General features: G+C 42.9%; 1 protein-coding gene across 1 annotated transcript in view; it reads right to left on the bottom strand.

Annotated features, from left to right (window-relative positions):
- Window positions 1–223: 223 nt before the first annotated feature.
- Window positions 224–19,566, bottom strand: part of ANKRD45 (ankyrin repeat domain 45) — a 39,661-nt gene continuing 20,318 nt past the window's right edge. The window contains exons 3-5 of the mRNA XM_073643151.1: window positions 15,475–15,642; window positions 4,953–5,047; window positions 224–1,012 (exon numbers count right to left, since the gene is read on the bottom strand). Coding sequence (XP_073499252.1) covers window positions 860–1,012; window positions 4,953–5,047; window positions 15,475–15,642 — 416 coding nt within the window. The 3' untranslated portion in view covers window positions 224–859. The remainder of the gene's footprint in view (window positions 1,013–4,952; window positions 5,048–15,474; window positions 15,643–19,566) is intronic.

A 19,566-nucleotide genomic window follows, 5' to 3' on the forward strand; every position in this document is an offset into this window, starting at 1 on the left:
CAGCCAAATGCAGCAGAGAGAAAAATTAACTTTTTCCTGCCAGTATTCAGTTTCAGTCGTGGAGTCAGCGCTGGTTTCAGTTGCCGCTCAGAGTATAGAGAGCGGAGGCTGTAACCGCACCCCGGCCCTGACTGACACCTGTCCATAATCCAGAGCCAGTGTCCGTCAGGGCCGCAGGTGCGGTTACAGCCTCCGCTTTCTATACTCTGAGTGGCAACTGAAACCGCATGCTAGCAGGGAGAGTAAAGTTCATTTTCTCCCTGCTGCGTGCAGGCGCCGGGCACTATAACGCTATTAACCTGTAGATTAAATGCATATCTGCAGGTTAATAGTGTTGTTCCTGGTGACTTGGTTCTCTTTAACACATCCACTTGTGGAAATAATTTTTATGCCAAGGGCTCTTGATTAAAATGTTCTTTGTTCAGGGGAAAACCCCTTTAAAAATGTATTACTTAATATATGACCGACAACTTGGAGTCAAAGCTCATTATGAAATAATGAAAATCTTCACTGACATAGGGAAAAAATATGTAATGGATTACCATTTAGTATTGAATAAAATCCATATTTCTAGACCAAAGATGTAGATTGAAATTAAGATCATGGTTTAAATATTCCAGTTTGTTCTCCAATAAGAGAAAGAGGGCTGAAGAGTCTTGGTGTGGCTCTCGCAGATAACACTGGATCCGCATGCTCCTGTGTACGGTGAAATTGAGAAGATGGCTGCTTGGCCGATAATCACTTGGCTCACAGCAATCTAATGTGTTTGGGGGCTTTACAGTTCTTCAGCATGGCCTTCCAGTACTTTCACAGCTCCAATCAATCCCCACCCACTGGAGAACATTGCCTTTAGTGAATACTAGGGATTCTTACGTGGTGTATTGATCTTGGTGAAGATGATCTGCACTGCGTTCTCCAGTTGTTGCTTCTGATCCACAAAGTCTTGTGTTGTTGGATTCTTGGCATTCTGCAGCCACTCGTTTTTTGATTTGCAAGCATTAATCACTTGATTCTAAAGGAAAGAAAAGACCTATATTATCTAAAAAAATCCAGACACAAGGTGTCCTACCAGTTCATGTTTAACACTGAAACCTGATCAAGGCTACGTAGTGATCATCATGTTGCGTCTATTGTCTCTAGCATCACATTGTGCCATGCGGAGTAGCCATTACAAATAAAACAAACCTGTTAGACCAAAAAAAATCTAAGAGTAAGTCACATGCATAAAGCCAAATTACAACTGGCAATAGACTGCAAGTTTCACACGTTTTTGATCCGGAATATTGTCTGAGACTTGCTGTTGCGATTGTAGCCCTAGACTAAAATGCCAGATGAAAAAAGTGAATTTTCACTGTAAAATACAGTTTTAATGGGATGAACCATAAGAAAGCTGCCTAGTCTTATCTATAGCATACTCGCCAATGGCCGAGCCACAGCGTGCAATCTAATGCACATGATGAAAGTTGGCCAAACCCAACAATTTTGATAGGATCAACCAACCGTCTGTGTCTGGTCATCTCCTGCCCCTCCCCCAACATTGGAGGATCAGGGTTTTGGAATTTCAACAGTCTTTGTTTGTTTTCAGGGCAGCTAAGCCACTGAAGGGTGCTTTCACATTGCTTTCATACACCCGTTCACTGGCCTCGTCAGGGCTTGCGTCCGAACCCCCCCCCCCCCCCCCCCCCCCCGGAAAATGGGATTTGGGCATATGCATCGGCAGGGCGAACTTATGCTCTGTCATGCGTCATTTTTGGGTGTGCACGTCTACTGGAGACAGACGCCCAGACGCAGTCTACACTCCCGAAAATGATGCACGCTAGAGCACAAGTTTGCTCTGCCAGCACCATTATAATCTGGCCCCGTTGGCGCATACACCCAAATCCCGTTTTGTGGGGCATTCGGACGCAAGCCCTGACTGGGGCAATGAACAAGTACATGAACGCAATGTGAAAGCACCCTGAGAAGAAGTCTGGCAGAGGCTTTCTCCTCTCTCCCCATTGAAAACACATGACCACTCAGCCATGAGAGATTGCTGGCTGCCTAATTAACTTTGACCAATAGTTAGCTGGAGTAACACCAATATTCTATCAAAGAACCGGGACAGACATATTTAATGGTCAGAGGATCCTGCTGTTTTTTTTTTATTTCCAGATACTTCTGAGTCCCCATAATAGTGATAGTAGACTCCGATACTTGCTTCTTCAGATGAGATCCTGATAAGTCTTCCTCTCAGCTTTTGATTAGGTTCTCACCAATTTTGGACATAGTTAATAAAATACAGTACTGAGAACTTTTTAAGCAATTTTTTTCTTTCAAAAATAGAAGTGTTAATAGTTTAATATTGTTTAACGAATGCAAAGTGAATGAACAAAAAAGTATTTCAAATCAATATTTGGTGTAATAGCTCTTTTCCTTCAAAACAGCATAAATTCTAGGTACATTTGTACAAAATTTTGAAGGAAATCAGCAGGGAGGTTGTGCCAAGCATCTTGGGGAAATAACCACAGATCTTCTGTGGATGTCGCTTGTGCAAATCCTTCTGTCTTTTCATGTAATCTCACACAGACTTTATGAGATCAAGGTTCTGTGGGGCCATATAATCACTTCCAGGGCTCCTTGTTTTTCTAAATGCTGAAGATAGTGCTAATGACATTAGCTGCATGTTTTGGAACATTGTCTGGTGACAGAATAATTTCCCTAACTACACTATCTGTTTTTTTTTCTACTTCCTTTTTGATTACGCTTTGAGAATTCCCAGTGCATGTTAGGATACTTATCTGGAGGTAGAGGCTGCGGTCACAGTCCCAGCCCCTGCCCTCTCCCTGAAACAAAGTGACATCAGTCAGGGGCTTAGCTAGTCCCTGCTCTGTCACTGTGCGATGTGTACAATGACAGTGCGCTCTGTTTCCGACTCAGATCTGTAGTAACAAGCTCGCAACTGAGTGCACTGTCAGTGCACGTTGTAAGAATACCTGGCATTTAGAGACCAGCGCTGTTCCTACAAGTGACATCACTTGTGTGGGCTCTAGTCTCTGCCAGCTGGGTATTCGTCTTACAACGAGCATTGACAATGCGCCATGTTGCCGGCTCGTTACTACTGATCTGAGCCAGCAAAAGAGCACACTGTCATTGTTCAGATCACAGTGACAGAGCAGCCACTGAAACTAAAGGCACTGATGACTGTTCTTTTCAAGGACAGGCAAGGGCTGCTGCCTCTGAACCGATGACGCTTCGTTTCAGGGAGAGGGCAGGGGCTGCGGCAGTGACTGCAGCCTCTGCCCCCTGATGACGCTTCATTTGCGTATCCCAACATGCACTGGGAATTCTCAAAGCATAATCACAAAAGGAAGTAGGAAAAAAAAAGAAAAGCAGTTGGTGTAGTTGCGGAAGGATAATGTCACGCCAGGTGTAAGTGCAACACAGAGGGAAAAGGTTGAGAGAGCCCAGACACTAGAGAAAGAGGGAAGTGGAGACCTAGTCTGGTCTAGCGTCACCCTGTCTCAACTAACATCCCTATATTGCCTCTTCGGCAATCGCCGCACGCAAGCCTCGCCCTACTTTCCCTGGCGTATGGCTAGGGATGGAAGGAGGTGAGCAGTAGTCAACCTCTACTAAACACTAAAGACAACAAAGGAAGACAAAATGGGGAAATTGCTTAGCTTTTAGCAGACTCCAAATATGCACGCGGCCTCAAGCTCCACAGATGAAGTACTGCTCCTGCTAAGCTTCACAAGTAGAAATGAGTATAGCTGGCGACTCCCTCTCAGACACACCAGGTATCTATACACCCAGGCCAGAGAGCTAATTAGCAAGAGAGAGGTAGCCGCTCGGTCCTAAAGACAGCCTCTTATCTAAGAAGCTGTCTGCAATGCTAAATGCAGAGATCTCTTGCAACCCACTGCAGGGCGACTGTCTGTCACCTCTGACACACCTGTGACAGCCTAATTAAAAATTCCCTATGTGCCCACGATGCAGAAATGCTCCGGATTTTTTCCTGAGCGTTTCTGCATCTCCCTGGCAGAAAAAAACGCATGCGGATTGTACATGCGTTTTTCCTGCCAGGGACATGCGGATGTGAAGCGTTCTTCACATGCATTTCTGCATGCGGGTTGACAAGCGCTTTCCAAGCGATTTTAGCATCACTTGGAAAGTGCTTGACAACTTGGTCACACTATATAAATCCATGCAACCGGCATGGATTTATATAGTGTTACCCCAAAGAATGTAAAAAAATAAATCTATACTTACCTTCTGATGGCCCCCCCGGAGTCTTGCTTCGCTCCGTCCTGGCTGCCAGCAGCTCGTGGTACACTACACTGAAGGACCTGCCGTCACATGACCAAATGACGTCAGCGCAGGTCCTTTAGTCCACCGCGATCTGCCCGCAAGCGAAGACAAGCGCACCGCGGGCCATCAGAAGGTAAATATAATATTTATTTTATTATTTTTTTTACAGGTTCTATGGTACCCGGGGCCGGAGGAGAGTCTCCTCTCCTCTAGACCCGGGTACCATCCGCACATTGAAACGCATGGAATCTGCATGTACAGATCCAATGATGCGGATTACATGCTTTCTAATGCAAGTCAATGGCGGCGAAAACGCAGCGCTTCCGCAAGATAATTGGTAGTGCTGCATTTTTTTCCGCAATGATAATCCGCAGCGGAAATTTCCGCAGCATGTGCACAGCACATGCGGATTATCATTGGGGAACATCGCAGGCCTTCTACCAAGCGTTTTTGCCGCTGCAGAAACGCTTAAACGTATCGTGGGCACACAGCCTTAAAGTATATTAGAAAATAGATTAGATTAAGACATTAAAGAGAGAGGTCTTTAGGATGAAAGTTAATTTGTATTTCGGACCACCCCTTAAAAGTTTAATAGTTTTGTTGGCCAGATATGTTATCAGACAACTCATTAATACACCCCAACTAAAGCTTTTATGATCACAAACCTTGTCCCCTTTATTAAGTTTTCCATGAACTTTTTCAGGGTCAGCAATTGTCTGCTGGATAAAGCTGATGTAAGACTTCAGGGCCAATCTAGCTTCTGTAACAAAAAAACAATTTCCAATTCATAATTAGAAAATTACCTAAAACAGTACACCAAAATCTCTAACCCTCATCAGTTATTAAAACGCTTTTATTTTTATACTTTTATTTTTTTACTAAAGAACCAGGAATAAGTCACAACTCAGCACAGTGTCCCAGGCTTGTTAGTTAATGAACAGTGTTTCAGTAGATCTGTCTCACAAGTGGATGTGACAACAGGAAGGCTACGCCGCCATTCAAACTGACACTACGCATTTCCCGGTTGCAACACTGTCCAAAAATGTGTTACAATGACATGGCATCCAACTGGTACTGAAATAGTAAATGCACATAGAAGCTGATCAGTTTGTTGCCGGAGGTTTCTTTACTTGGCATCGCAGTTGTCTTCTTCTCTCTATTGTAGTACGTTATGTGAATCAACTACGGTTCCAAGCCCAAGGCTGTATATCCGCTTCACCCGGTATACATATATTTACACCAGTTAGACTAGAACCTGTTCTGGTGATCCCGTAAGGATTTTCTTGATCCCTTCCCCTGACTATAAATATATAAGCTATTAAGCTACTGTATGTACATAAATTAAAGAAATTCAGAAAATGCACACCTTTCATCTCACAATCTGTATTAAAAAAAAAGCTTACAATTGTCACAGTGGCTACTGGGGCTATTTTAGACTCCACTTTCCTTCAGGAAGAGTTTTCAGCAGTCTCATTGTCATCAAAGTCAGGATTACAAAGACAGGTAACACTTCTATACACAGCTGATAACACAGGATCCACCACTCCCAATAGGTGATGTCAAAGCTGACTCTGCTTCCCCTCCCTTCACAAAAATGTTTGCACTCGCTCATTAGAAGCTTCGATACAGAAAATAGGGTCTGAGTCTGCCTATTGCTGCCACTATACATGTGGATTTCCTGAAACAACAAGTTAAAGTCTAAAATAGTCCCACTGGTCCAGTGTGAGAATTGCAAGATTTCTAATTATTATTATAGATTGTGATATGGAAAAAGAAATTAGCGAAAATATTTAAAAAATATACTTTAAACACAAAAAGTTGATTTAAACAATAGGACATTTTCCCAGGAAATGAATCCAGGACTATGGATGAGCGGACCCATGGAAGTTCGGGTTCGAAAGTTCGTCTCTGGTACCCGAACTTTAACCAGAACCCAAACCCCATAGAAATCAATGGTGACCCAAACTTTGTTGTTGGGAAATTCTCTCTCCCTCCTCCCGGAACTCTGAACACTAAAACAGACTTCCGGGAGAAGTCTGTGTTCAGAGTTAAAAGGGTTTTCCCACGAACAAAAGTTCTTTTTAATCAACAGATCTTGGAATAATAATAAGATCCACAATTGGATGTGTTTAAATAAAATGTTCCTGTGCTGAGATATTATAAATGTGCCCCTGCTGTGTACTGTGTAATGGCTGTGTCTGACTGTACAGGGACATGGTCTGATCATACCACAGCTCCTGGGCAGGGAGGACGCAAAAGAGTATACAGACAGGACAACAGGGGATCACAGCTGATTCTTTGAAGTAAAACATTACTTAAAAACAGGCAGGGAAATGTTTTACCTCACAAAAAGAATCTGCTGTGATCCCGTGCTGTAATGTCTGTATACTCTTTTGCTTCCTCCCCCACCCAGAAGCTGTGGTATGATCAGACCATGTTCCTGTACGGTCAGACACAGCCATTACACAGTACACAGCAGGGGCACATTTATAAGATTATCTCAGCACAGGAACATTATATTTAAACACATCCAATTGTAGAACTTATTATTATTCCAAGATCTATTGATTAAAATGAACTTTTTTTTTGTGGGAAAACCCCCTTTAAGTACTGGACAGGTCCGGTACGAACCCTGAACTTTGCAGCTCGGGTTGGCTCATCTCTACCCAGGACCTCAGCACGGCAAGGTAACAGTGCTAACCACGGCCCACCATGCTGCCATTTCAGAGAACATGGCTGGTTTTACCATAGTCAACCATAGGAAATTATGACATGGAACACAAAGCCTCGCTGGTATCTGTGACATCACAAAGAGAACACGATGCTCAAAATCCTGTAGTAACAAGCAGATGCTTTCAATTTTAAGATGTTTCCACCATGTCGTTTCCGTTCAGCAGTTTGTGACCGTCCATTATGGCTCACTATTGGATTAGACTTATTTCCAGAAGAATTAGAAAACAAAGAACCTCATACAAAAGCTTCCAGTTCTCATCTTTCCGAAATGCTTGATCACCTGCGGTGGATTTTTTGGCAGATATACAGCATGCCCACATCTGTTGTAATATTTTATGTATCTTGTATTGTCCTGTTGATCATTTTGTTATCAGCGGCCTCCTATTATAGAAGACATTGGAGAAAGCCTCAACTCAAGGTAAGAAAAGTAACAGAGGTTCCTTTAATGGTGAGAAGCAACTTCAGGTGCGGAGTACAATACCACGGACATCCGCTATAGTGGCTGCCATACTGCCTGCCCCAGTACTATGCTGTCACACACCAGCCACAGCTGTCCGCCAGAGCCCTGCCCTTCTTTAAAGGGAATCTGTCAGCAGGTTTTCGCTATGTAATCTGAAGACAGCAAGAGAGAGGCTGAAACACAGAATTCAGTGATGTGTCACTTGTTAAAGTGCTTGCTGTTGTGTACTAACTGTGAAGATTTATCACTAAGAGATTAACCTTGCAGGACTAGTCTGGCAACGCCCCCTCCTGTGATAGGCAGATCACTGCCTATGGACATTGTACATACAGAGCCTGGTGTGGGCGGGGTTAGCTTTCTCAGCTCTGCTTCATTCTAAATCTAAAAGCTCAGATTGTGTCAGAACCGCTGCACCAAGTCATCTAAGTGATACATCGTTGGATTCAGCGTCTCTTTGCCTACATCAGGCTGCTCTCAGATGAGTTATCAAAAACCTGCTGACAGATTCCCTTTAATATCACTGCTTCAAGCTATATACCTTTGCAACTGACATGTGGAGCAGTATTAATGCTGACCATACACATATATAGCTGTTGGCTGGAGGCTCGTTTGGCCAACAGCTATTCCTCCGGGCCCCAACTTGAACGCTCAGCCGAGAGTGCAAGTATTTTCAATGTGGAGAGGGGCTAAGCCATTGCCCAACACCTGTGACAGTGACTTATCTCCCAATGGTACAAGGGATCAGATATATTAAGATCCAATGTGCCTGATCCTTCTTTTCATCATCATCCTCAGTCAGAGGGCGATTACGACACTGACATACACATTAAATAGGCCAATCACGCCAAAATTGGTGGATTCAGCTGCCTTCCATTTAAAGGGAATCTGTCAGGAGGTTTATGTTATGCAATCTGAGAGAAGCTTGATGTAAGAGCAAAGACCCCGAGTCCAGAAATATAACACTTACTCGGCTGTTTGTTGTTATTTCAACAAAATCAATGTTTTATCAGCAGGAAATTATCACTAGATGTCTTTTGTGCTTCCTGGTCCAATCAGGCCTCCACCACTGATTAGCAGATTACTGTCAATGTACAGTTTAAGCTGGCAATCATTGGGGTGAGGTGGGGTTATACACAGCTCAGGATCCAAAGCTCTGCAGAAGAGAAAACAGTGGTTGTATCAAAATGACAACATGCAGATCAGCAAGTAATACATTGCTGGAATCAGGATCACTGCCTCTTCATCATGCAGCTGTCAGATTACATAGCAAAAACATACTGACAGATTCCCTTTAAAGGGGTTGTCCACATTTTTTTTTCTTACTTAACTTCAAGCGATTGGAGCTAAAAATCATTTTTGCAATTGGTTTTCATTAAAAATGTTGCACCATTTTCCTCTTATAGCCTCTGTATTACACTGTCTGTTAGTTATTGGGGCCACAAAATCAATTAAAGTAACTGCATCTTAGTGTGACTCCTGGATCCTTGCAGGGAAAACTACAAGGACATTCAAGAAAGTCTGTAGAATACATACACCATTAGAAGGCAATCATTTTCTTTATCATTTTCAATAAATCATAAACATGAAATCAATATGGGCGGATGTGCAGTACCCGGCCGTGGCCACTAGTCCATTGATGGACCTGTGCTGTGCAGTTCCGTAACTGAGCAGTTCTGGCCGACACCAGGAACAGGATAGGCCACCAGTGTTAAAGTCTCGGAAAAAACCCTTTAAATGGATGAGCCACATATTTAGCCATCATACTCCCCCCTAAGATACTTATGACCCCAATGGTAACATTAAAGTGTCAATTTAAAGGGAATATGTGAGAAGGTTTTTGCCATGTAATCCAAGGGCAGCATGAGGTAGGGGCTGAGACACTGATTTCAGAGATGTGTCACTTATTAGGCTGTGAGGTGTACATATAATGAGTGCTTTATCAGCTGGAGATTATCACTGCCTGGACTGGTGCCCTTGTGAGACCTGGTTCAACTCCGCCCCCAGGACTGATTAGAAGCTCACTGTCAATAGACAAGGCACACAGAAAGCCGTGGTATTGGCGGCGGAAGCTTTCTGAGCTCTGCTACATCTAAAAACACCTGCTGCACCCAGTAAACTAAGTGATACATCGCTGGAATCAGGGTCTCTTTTCCTATATTAGGCTGCTCTCATATGAGATAGCAAATCTGCTGATAGATTCCCTTTAATGAGTTTCTGCCTTTGGAAACAACTGTGACTATTAACATTTCTCTCCAGTTCCTCTAGATTGTGAAGTCGTCATTTCCATAGATAATCTAGGCCAATGGTATAAGAATACATTTTTGTAATACCACGTCCTGTTAATCATCATTGCAAGTGGGACTTTTTGTCTTCTCAAAAATAATATTAAGGTTACAAATAAGGTCAAACAGACAAAGGAGAGAAAGGAGTGATCAGAAACACAGAAAAGCATGTTACCCAATGTATGACTAACTCAGAGGAAGCAGCGTGTGCACCATGATAGTAAATCACGTGTGACTGTATGTAATCTGTGTGTACAGCGTCTTACAGCATTGGACATATATTACCACACTGCACAAACTCTCCACCTTTTTGCATCAATAGTTCTCACGTCACTGCGCAGAGTAAGTTTGGTGTTCTGCATCCTTTGGCCTTACCTGCCATTGAGCTCCTGGGGATTAGATGTCTTCTGAATGTAACAATGAATTACACTGCTTAAAGGGGTTGTCCAGGACTGAACTGATGATGAATTATCTGCAGGATTGGTCCGTAATATGAGATTGGTGGGGGTGCGCCATCTGCACCCTCACTGATCAGCAGAAAACTGTCAGTAGAAACCACTAAACAACATATGGATCTGCTGTTACACCACGTATATCGCTTATTTCCGGTCGTTGTCAGGGCACAATTCAGCTAATCAATGGGGGTGCTGGGTATGGGACCACCACCGATCTCATATCGATGACCTGTCCTACAGATAAGTCATCAATAAGTTACTGCTCGCCAGTCCCTTTCATCAGCTTTTGAGCTTTTCCTTTCCCCCTTACTAAGACTCTGCTTTAAAACTCTCATTAAAGAGACACATTGGGGAATACAGACTTATGATAGGCAATGGAACAAACGTTTACAAATTAGTTCTCCTCTAGAATGAAAAAAAATATAATCTCATTCATACCAGAGACTCCTCCAAAATAGGAAAGGAAACCCATCCAGAGACAGCTTCTTCAGGGTTTTTGCCCCTCATTAGTGCTGAGCTAGGTACTTGTTAGTGAGCTGCAGCTCAACAGGAAAAGGCTCTCATTAATGAGATGTAGTAGTCTATGCAGACTTATTTACAGGGAGATGCTCAATAGGACAAAAGTGGCCATATTATCTCTCCTCTAGAAGAAAGCTATCTCATATCAGTCAAGCCTAAAAGGAAAAAAAAAACATTTACATAGAGTTGTTTCGTGGCTTTTGCCCCTCATCAGTGCAGAGCTCGATACTGATTTGATTAATTAGATGCCTAAGGCCCATTTAGATGAGCTGATAATCAGCAATGAGTATTTGTTAGAACGCTTGTTCACCAATTATCGACTTGTGCGAACATGAACAAATAAAAAACTTGTGCGTGGGTTCATTGGATCATTAATGTTGGTGGTTGGATCGTTCACGCTGGCATTAAAATCATTGCTATTGGCAGCACCCTGTGTAAACAGGTGATGAGCACAGAACAGTCATATTAACGATCATTCTGTGCACATAGAATTCTGGCGGTCAAACAGGCCATTAAACGACCGGCCGATCGGCTTGTATGTAGCTGATCAGCAACTGTTTAATGGTCGCGGTCGGAGGTGGTATTTGAACCTTTAGATGCCGCTCTCATTAGGTGATGGCCCTCATTAAAGAGCCGCAGTGGTGAATAGAGGCTCCAACCTTTGGCTCTGAGAGCTGTAAACTTGTTCACATATAAGATTTTCTCCAATGAGTGCTCTCCGTGTTTTTCATGGATAGCACTCATACTTATGATTGTTTATGGGGCTGCTCACATGTCTTGATTTATTTCCTCGGACCAAGTGGTCTGTGAAAAATATTGGAGACATGTCCGATTTTATTTTGGTCCGAGCGTCAGTTCAAATTCTACACTGTATGGGTCCATGAAAATAAAAATCGGATGTCATCTGTGTGCAGTCCTATTTTCACAAACTGTCAGATCGGGGAAGGTGGAGTAACTTTTTTTTTCTCCACAGCCAAAAAAAACTGATGACATTCGGCCAACACTCTGATCAAACTAATCGGTCTGTTTTTCCTGTACGTGTAAAAATTGGATGTGTAAATGAGCCCTAAGAAAGTGAATATGTTTTTACTAATCCTGTACAACCCCTTTAACAATGACAAGACCTCCATTGTAAAACAGAATATGAACTTGGTTCAGTCATAACATGGCCATTCCAGGCCCCCAAAAAATATGCACCTAAATATTAACTGCTCCGATAATTGGACTCATATGTCCCAAAGTTCAGACCCAAATGGAAATGCATTAATTCTTACAATTCTGTAGAAATATGAAAATTGTCTCTTCAGAGGACTAGAACTCTAGCGCCACCTATAGGAAGTAGCAATCCTAAAAGTCAATATCGACCCTTTAACGAGCCTTGTCACATGACTTAGGATAATAGCCAAAATGCTTAACATGTCACTCTCCACAAGGAGAAACGTTACCGCTTCGATACAATTCTGTAGAAAAAAAGCTAGCTGAAAACTGACATCCTATAGTCAAAGGTCGAGAAATGGCACAAAGATCATTTAGTGTTTAGTATATAACAAAGTCTGACAACCCAGAAAGCCTGACAATCCAGAAAGCCTGACAATCCAGAACGTCTGACAACCTAGGAAGCCTGACAATCCAGAACGTTTGACAATCCAGAACGCCTGACAACCCAGAAAGCCTGAAAACCCAGAAAGCCTGAAAACCCAGAAAGCCTGACAACCCAGAAAGCCTGACAATCCAGAACGTCTGACAACCCAGGAAGCCCGACAACCCAGAAAGCCTGACAACCCAGAAAGCCTGACAATCCAGAAAGCCTGACAATCCAGAAAGCCTGACAACTCAGAAAGCATGACAATCCAGAAAGCCTGACAACCCAGAAAGCCTGACAATCCAGAAAGCCTGACAATCCAGAAAGCCTGACAACCCAGAAAGCTTGACAATCCAGAAAGCCTGACAATCCAGAAAGCCTGACAACCCAGAAAGTATGACAATCCAGAACGTTTGACAATCCAGAACGTTTGACAATCCAGGAAGCCTGACAATCCAGAACGTCTGACAACCTAGGAAGCCTGACAATCCAGAATGTTTGACAATCCAGAACGTTTGACAACCTAGGAAGCCTGACAATCCAGAAAGCCTGACAATCCAGAAAGCCTGACAATCCAGAACGTCTGACAACCTAGGAAGCCTGACAATCCAGAACGTTTGACAATCCAGAACGTTTGACAATCCAGAACGTCTGACAACCTAGGAAGCCTGACAATCCAGAAAGCCTGACAACTCAGGAAGCCTGACAATCCAGAAAGCCTGACAACTCAGGAAGCCTGACAATCCAGAAAGCCTGACAACCCAGAAAGCCTGACAATCCAGAAAGTCTGACAACCCAGAAAGCCTGACAACCCAGAAAGCCTGACAATCCAGAAAGCCTGACAACCCAGAAAGCCTGACAATCCAGAAAGTCTGACAACCCAGAAAGCCTGACAACCCAGAAAGCATGACAATCCAGAAAGCCTGACAATCCAGAAAGCCTGACAACCCAGAAAGCCTGACAACCCAGAAAGCCTGACAATCCAGAAAGCCTGACAATCCAGAATGTCTGACAACCTAGGAAGCCTGACAATCCAGAACGTCTGACAACCTAGGAGGCCTGACAATCCAGAAAGCCTGACAATCCAGAAAGCCTGACAACCCAGAAAGCCTGACAATCCAGAAAGTATGACAATCCAGAAAGCCTGACAATCCAGAACGTTTGACAATCCAGAACGTCTGACTACCTAGGAAGCCTGACAACCCAGAAAGCCTGACAACCCAGAAAGCCTGACAACCCAGAAAGCCTGACAATCCAGAAAGCCTGACAACCCAGAAAGTCTGACAACCCAGAAAGCCTGACAATCCAGAAAGCCTGACAATCCAGAAAGCCTGACAATCCAGAAAGTCTGACAATCCAGAAAGCCTGACAATCCAGAACGTTTGACAATCCAGAAAGTCTGACCATCCAGAAAGCCTGACAATCCAGAATGTCTGACAACCCAGGAAGCCTAACAATCCAGAACGTCTGATAATCTTACATTTCTTAGGTGCTATTGCTTAAAATTAAGGTCAAATTAACCCGCCCAATAAATCCAACTTTCTGAATCATTTGTACGATGTTTAGATAATTTCCAAGCAGACCTAATGACTCACTCGTCTTACCATCATTTCTCGTTTCAGGATGGCGTCTACAGCTTCTACATCGAGTACAATGTATCAGTATCAGACTGTGTGGACATGACGATTGAACTCAACGATATTATTCGGCAGATCGCAGAAAACACATTAGTGGTTGAACTGCATAAATCCGGTGTGGACCCTGTACATTTAGAAATAACAGGCAGTGAACATCCTGTAAAATGTTCCTGTAGAAAATGACTATAAGAGAGATACCCATATGAGAATAAAGCATGACCTTCTCAGCACATCAGTCATTGGGGAGATGTCTTATTGATCTGAGGATGGGGCTCGCTGCACATCACATTACTGCCTTTTTCATTAGCTCGGTGTGATTATTCCATCGTCTATGGAAGGAAAAACATTCTGCTGTGATGGGTGGGTGGTAATGGTGGGTTTACACCATCCGACTTGCAGAGTTTAATGTCTACTGATCATCAGCATGTTTGTTGATTGGGGGGTCATTTAATAGCACAGTCAGCTCAATCTGTAATAGAGCGTACAGAGTGTATATGCTGCTATTGTTCTCGGCAGCACAAGTTCTGTTTACACATGATGATGTGCTGCCGAGAATGATGATCTTTTCGGCAAACCAAAATTCTCATTTCACCTTAAAGCGAACCTGTCATCAGGATTTAGCCCTATAAACCAAAAGCATGGCTATAAAGGCGCTGTGATGCTAATTAATATGATACCTGATGTGGAGGGATCCGCTGAGTGGTTGTTTAATACTCACCTTATGAAGTTTTCAGAAAATTACGTCTTGTTTGCTTCGGGGTGGGACGTGGGGGCAGTGTCTTCTTCTCATTCTCTGCCCCCATCCCCTCCTCTGTTTATTGTGCAGGTCACTGATTATTCAGTGACCTGGATCCTTTTTAAAATTCACCACCACCGCCGTCAGGAACAGAGGAGGCTGGTGGGGGGCGGAGAACGAGAAGACCCTGCTACAACGTCCCACCCCGAAGCACATAAGATGTAATTTTGTGAAAAATTCATAAGGTGAGTATTAAACAACCACTCAGCGGATCCCTCCACATCAGGTATCAGATTAATCAGCATCACAGTGCCATTATAGTCATGCCTTTAGTTTATAGGGCTAAATCCTGCAGAAAGGGTTCGCTTTAAAGGGACCCTGTCACGTGAAAAAACGCTATTAACCGGTAGATATTTGGTTAATCTGCAGGTTAATAGTGTTTTTTTCACATTACAGACTTCTCCATTCTTTGTAGGTGGGAAAACTTGCAAAATTGGCAAAGTATCAAATACTTATTTTCCCCACTGTATATATAATATTATTATGTGTTAATAAACTATAGAAATCCAATGTTACATTTTTTATACAGTTGGCCAATGGTGAAAGTTTCCAGGTTCTGGCAATTTCATTGTATGAGGCCCATAACTTTCAGAGGGCAGCCTTTAATGTGCCAGATAACAGAAAGGTTACAGATTGCTGGTCAGGAATATTAGAATAGTCCATTGTGGTAGGAATCATATTGCTTGATGCATACTTGCTGATTACCCAGGTTAGAGCACTTACCCGCCCATGTTAGGAACTCTACACAATCTGTCTTGTTGTATCTGGTCGCTATATCACCTGCCTTTTCGCCACGGAAATTGAGGAGAGAGATGTCAACTCCTAACTCGACAAGTGCCTTTAATACATCCAGCCGCCCCCATGCTGCAGCACAATGCAATGCTGAATATCCTGCAAGATTAAAGAGAAAGACGCTTTTTTGATTTCATTCAGTTACTGTGGGTTAATGGGATTGTATCCTGACAATCTCTACCATGTGTATAACAAGCGACTATATCATTTAATTGCTGGATGTAAAACTTATTTCGACTGCATGAAATTGCTGGTCAGAAGTCAAGTCAGATAAAAGCTAATTGCACTATAAAATCTAAATGCCAAAGTGCCATAACACTAAAAGGCCTTGTGCACGTAGCAAACAAAGCCTAGGGGAGACAGTCATTGGGCTACAGCATGCAAGTCGGGGAAAATTGTGAGAAAAATGTCAATATGCTGCCCAAATCCAGTACACTATCTCTTCATTAACATATTTTGAAATAAAAGTTAAAAAAATGCAGATTTGTAACTAAAAGACCAAAATATAAAGTGGATACAGAAAAAAGTAACAACAAAAAAGCCTGTCCATAGAAGAGCTGCAGCACCAGATAGGGGGCAGGTAAGGAAGCACTGATGCTTCTGATGAAAAAAGAAGTACTATGGATCCTCCAATCTGCTCAAAACTGGTGGTCCCTGGGGTCAGACCCTCACCAATCACACACTGATCGACTGTTCTAAGCATAAGCCATAAACACGTCTATAGTCTTCAGGACTATAATATTGATGGCCTCTCCTTACAGTGGCCAAGGGGTTGTCAATCAAAACTGGAGACGCAAACAGCATAAAAGCACACTTCACTCTTTACAGGTCTTCATTGAGTAATGTGCAACTTTTAAAGGGATTGTTCACTACTACTCAGACCACCACTTCTCAATCCGTGCTGTTCTCTCACTTCCTATGTCAGAAGGTGGGGAAAGTGAAGCGACCTCTATCTAGCCGCAATCTAGCCGCAGGGATTGCATGACATAACAATGTTACGGGATCCCCAGGAGAGCCAGTGCTCATACCGCCGGAACGGTGCGAGGACCGGAGGTAAGTATAAGTGTTAGGGGGCAGACAGGTGGCCGTATTTCTGGTTCGAGGATCACATCACAATCCTGGGACTGACCTTCAGCTCTCCTGACCTGAGCATGACAGCTGTACAGAAATACATCACATTGTCACGCTCAGGTCAGAAGAGGTGCCGAGCCAGTCCGTGCACTGCGATGCGATCCTCACACGAGAACTGTGGCCATCTGTCTGCGCCCTTAATATCTTACCGAGGGCAAACATACGGATTGAGAAGGGGTTGCCCAAGTAGTAAACAATGCCTTTAATAAGTGATTTGATCAAAACTGCAGCAAGAAGCCCAGTAAGAGACACATTGCAGGAATCACGGTCTCTACATAATACAACTTTCAGATTAACAACACCAATATAATTAAAGCAACAATCAACTACATGGCCCAAGTTGAAAATTGCCAAGACTTTATTAAAAACATATAAAAGACACAAATGCACAAAATAAAAACAAGGCACACCACAGATGACAGAAAGGTGGAACACCTGGACCTAAATAATGTATGGAGTAACCAATATCAACAGGTAGATGTATGACATCAAGTATATGGTATGATAAAGCTTTACATATTAAAGTGATTAAGCAGAATTAAATACATAAATGGCAAACCACATATAGAGAGATAATAAATATAAATACATAAATGCATAGAATAGTTCAATCTGGACATGAATATAGGTAAATATGGGTAAGTAACTATTTTGTGCACAATATCCAAGTGGAGCTGCATATATGGATAAGAAAACTCCTATAGAAACTACCCAGTATAACCATAGAAAATAACTATATTTACCAAGGAGCGTAGGTCTGAGGTCCAAGCACCCACCACACACCCGACGCGCGTTTCGCACAGGAAATGCTTCGTCCAGGGGACTTTCAGATTAAATAAAACAAAAAAACCTGATGACAGATTCCCTTTAAGAGATGAGGAACATTTTGGAGAACACAGTTTGATCATTGGGATGGAGATGAACTGTAGGAGATGTAGGTCTGATGATAATATCCAGCATGCATGAAAAAGGATTTGCACTAGCGCCACCTCCTGTCCCCTTTATTAAAGCAGCATATTCAAAGGCACCTTTTGCCTAGGTACGAGCAGGATTAAGTCCAATTAAATCAATAAAACAAACTTGAACTGCGCTAAAAAGGTAATTGTGAAAAGAAGGATGTGAGGAGGTTGTGAAACATCCCCCCTTACCCTTATCTGTCTGCGATGTAAGATGGTAACGATCCCTTCTGAGAAGTGGTTTGTTGAGGACGCGAGGAATCCTAGGAGTTGGATCTACGCTATAATTGCAAATGAAGGGTGTTTGGTATGGTGCCGGCCGGTCACAGCCTCCTCGCATCCTTCTTTTCACAATTACCTTTTTAGCGCAGTTCAAGTTGGTTTGTTTTATCAATATCCAGCATGTAACTGAAGAATATACGGCTCTCCAATTGTGTAAAGATGTGCCCAAGTAGGGTTTCCAGCCCGCAACTAGTGTAGATAGAACTTGGTACTGTCTGAGTGCCCAGTTATATCCACAATATACAGCATGTAATCACATGGACTCATGATATAACACATGTACAGTGCAGACTCCACAGACCCAGGCCTGAGCTAATGAGCAGACCGGCCTTCATACATACATTTACACAGGAAGAAATTACAATTAGTAGTTTGGCCTAAAATGAAAAGACGGGCACAAAGGATCCTTGTATAAATATAGGTAGGTGCTGACTGTACACAGAGGCTTCTGTTTGCTTTACATATAGTGATTACATTCACTGCAAGGGACGTGACTGTGACGTAATATTATATCATAATATGGTATCGCCTTGGGCGAGTTCTCCTATTATTCCAATATTAATAGTACAAGGTCTGAGCCCGGGCAGCTACATAGATCATCAATCATGTCACAAGCTGCTGCATATCACAAAACTTATATATATATATATATATATTAGTTTTCCCACCTACAAAAAATGGAGGGGTCTGTAATTTTTATCGTAGGTACACTTTACGTGTGAGAGACAGAATCTAAAAATAAAAACTAGAAAATCACATTGTATGATTTTTAAATAATTAAATTGCATTTTATTCCATGGTATAAATATTTGATCACCTACCAACCAGCAAGAATTCTGGCTCTAACAGACCTGTTAGTGTTTCTTTAAGAAGCCCTCCTACTCTGCACTCATTACCTGTATTAATTGCACCTGTTTGAACTCATTACCTGTATAAAAGACACCTGTCCACACACTTAATCAATCACACTCCAACCTCTCCACCATGGCCAAGACCAAAGAGCTGTCTAAGGACACCAGGGATAAAATTGTAGACGTGCACAAGGCTGGGATGGGCTACAGGACAACATGCAAGCAGCTTAGTGAGAAGGCAACAACTGTTGGCACAATAATTAGAAAATGGAAGAAACACAAGATGACTGTCAATCTTCCTTGGTCTGGGGCTCCATGCAAGGTCTCACCTCATGGGTTAAGGGTGATTCTGAGAAAGGTCAGGAATGAGCCCAGAACTACACGGGAGGACCTGGTCAATGACCTGAAGAAAGCTGGGACCACAGACTCAAACATTACTGTTAGTAACACACTGCGCTGTCATGCAGTAAAATCCTGCAGGGCACGCAAGGTCCCCCTGCTCAAGCCAGCACATGTCCAGGCCCGTTTGAAGTTCGCCAATGACCATCTGGATGATCCAGAGGAGGCATGGGAGAAGGTTATGTGGTCAGATGAGACCAAAATAGAACATTTTTGTATCAACTCCACTCACCGTGTTTGGAGGAAGAAAAAGGATGAGTACAACCCTAAGAACACTGTCCCAACTGTGAAGCATGGTGGGGGAAACATTATACTTTGTGGGTGCTTTGCTGAAAAGGGGACAGAACGACTGCATCGTATTTAAGGGAGGATGGATGGGGTCATGTATCACAAGATTTTGGCCA

This window comes from Phyllobates terribilis, unplaced genomic scaffold, assembly GCF_046119375.1.
Source record: "Phyllobates terribilis strain yellow unplaced genomic scaffold, ASM4611937v1 Scaffold_8__6_contigs__length_399053987, whole genome shotgun sequence".
Classification (NCBI taxonomy): Eukaryota; Metazoa; Chordata; class Amphibia; order Anura; family Dendrobatidae; genus Phyllobates; species Phyllobates terribilis.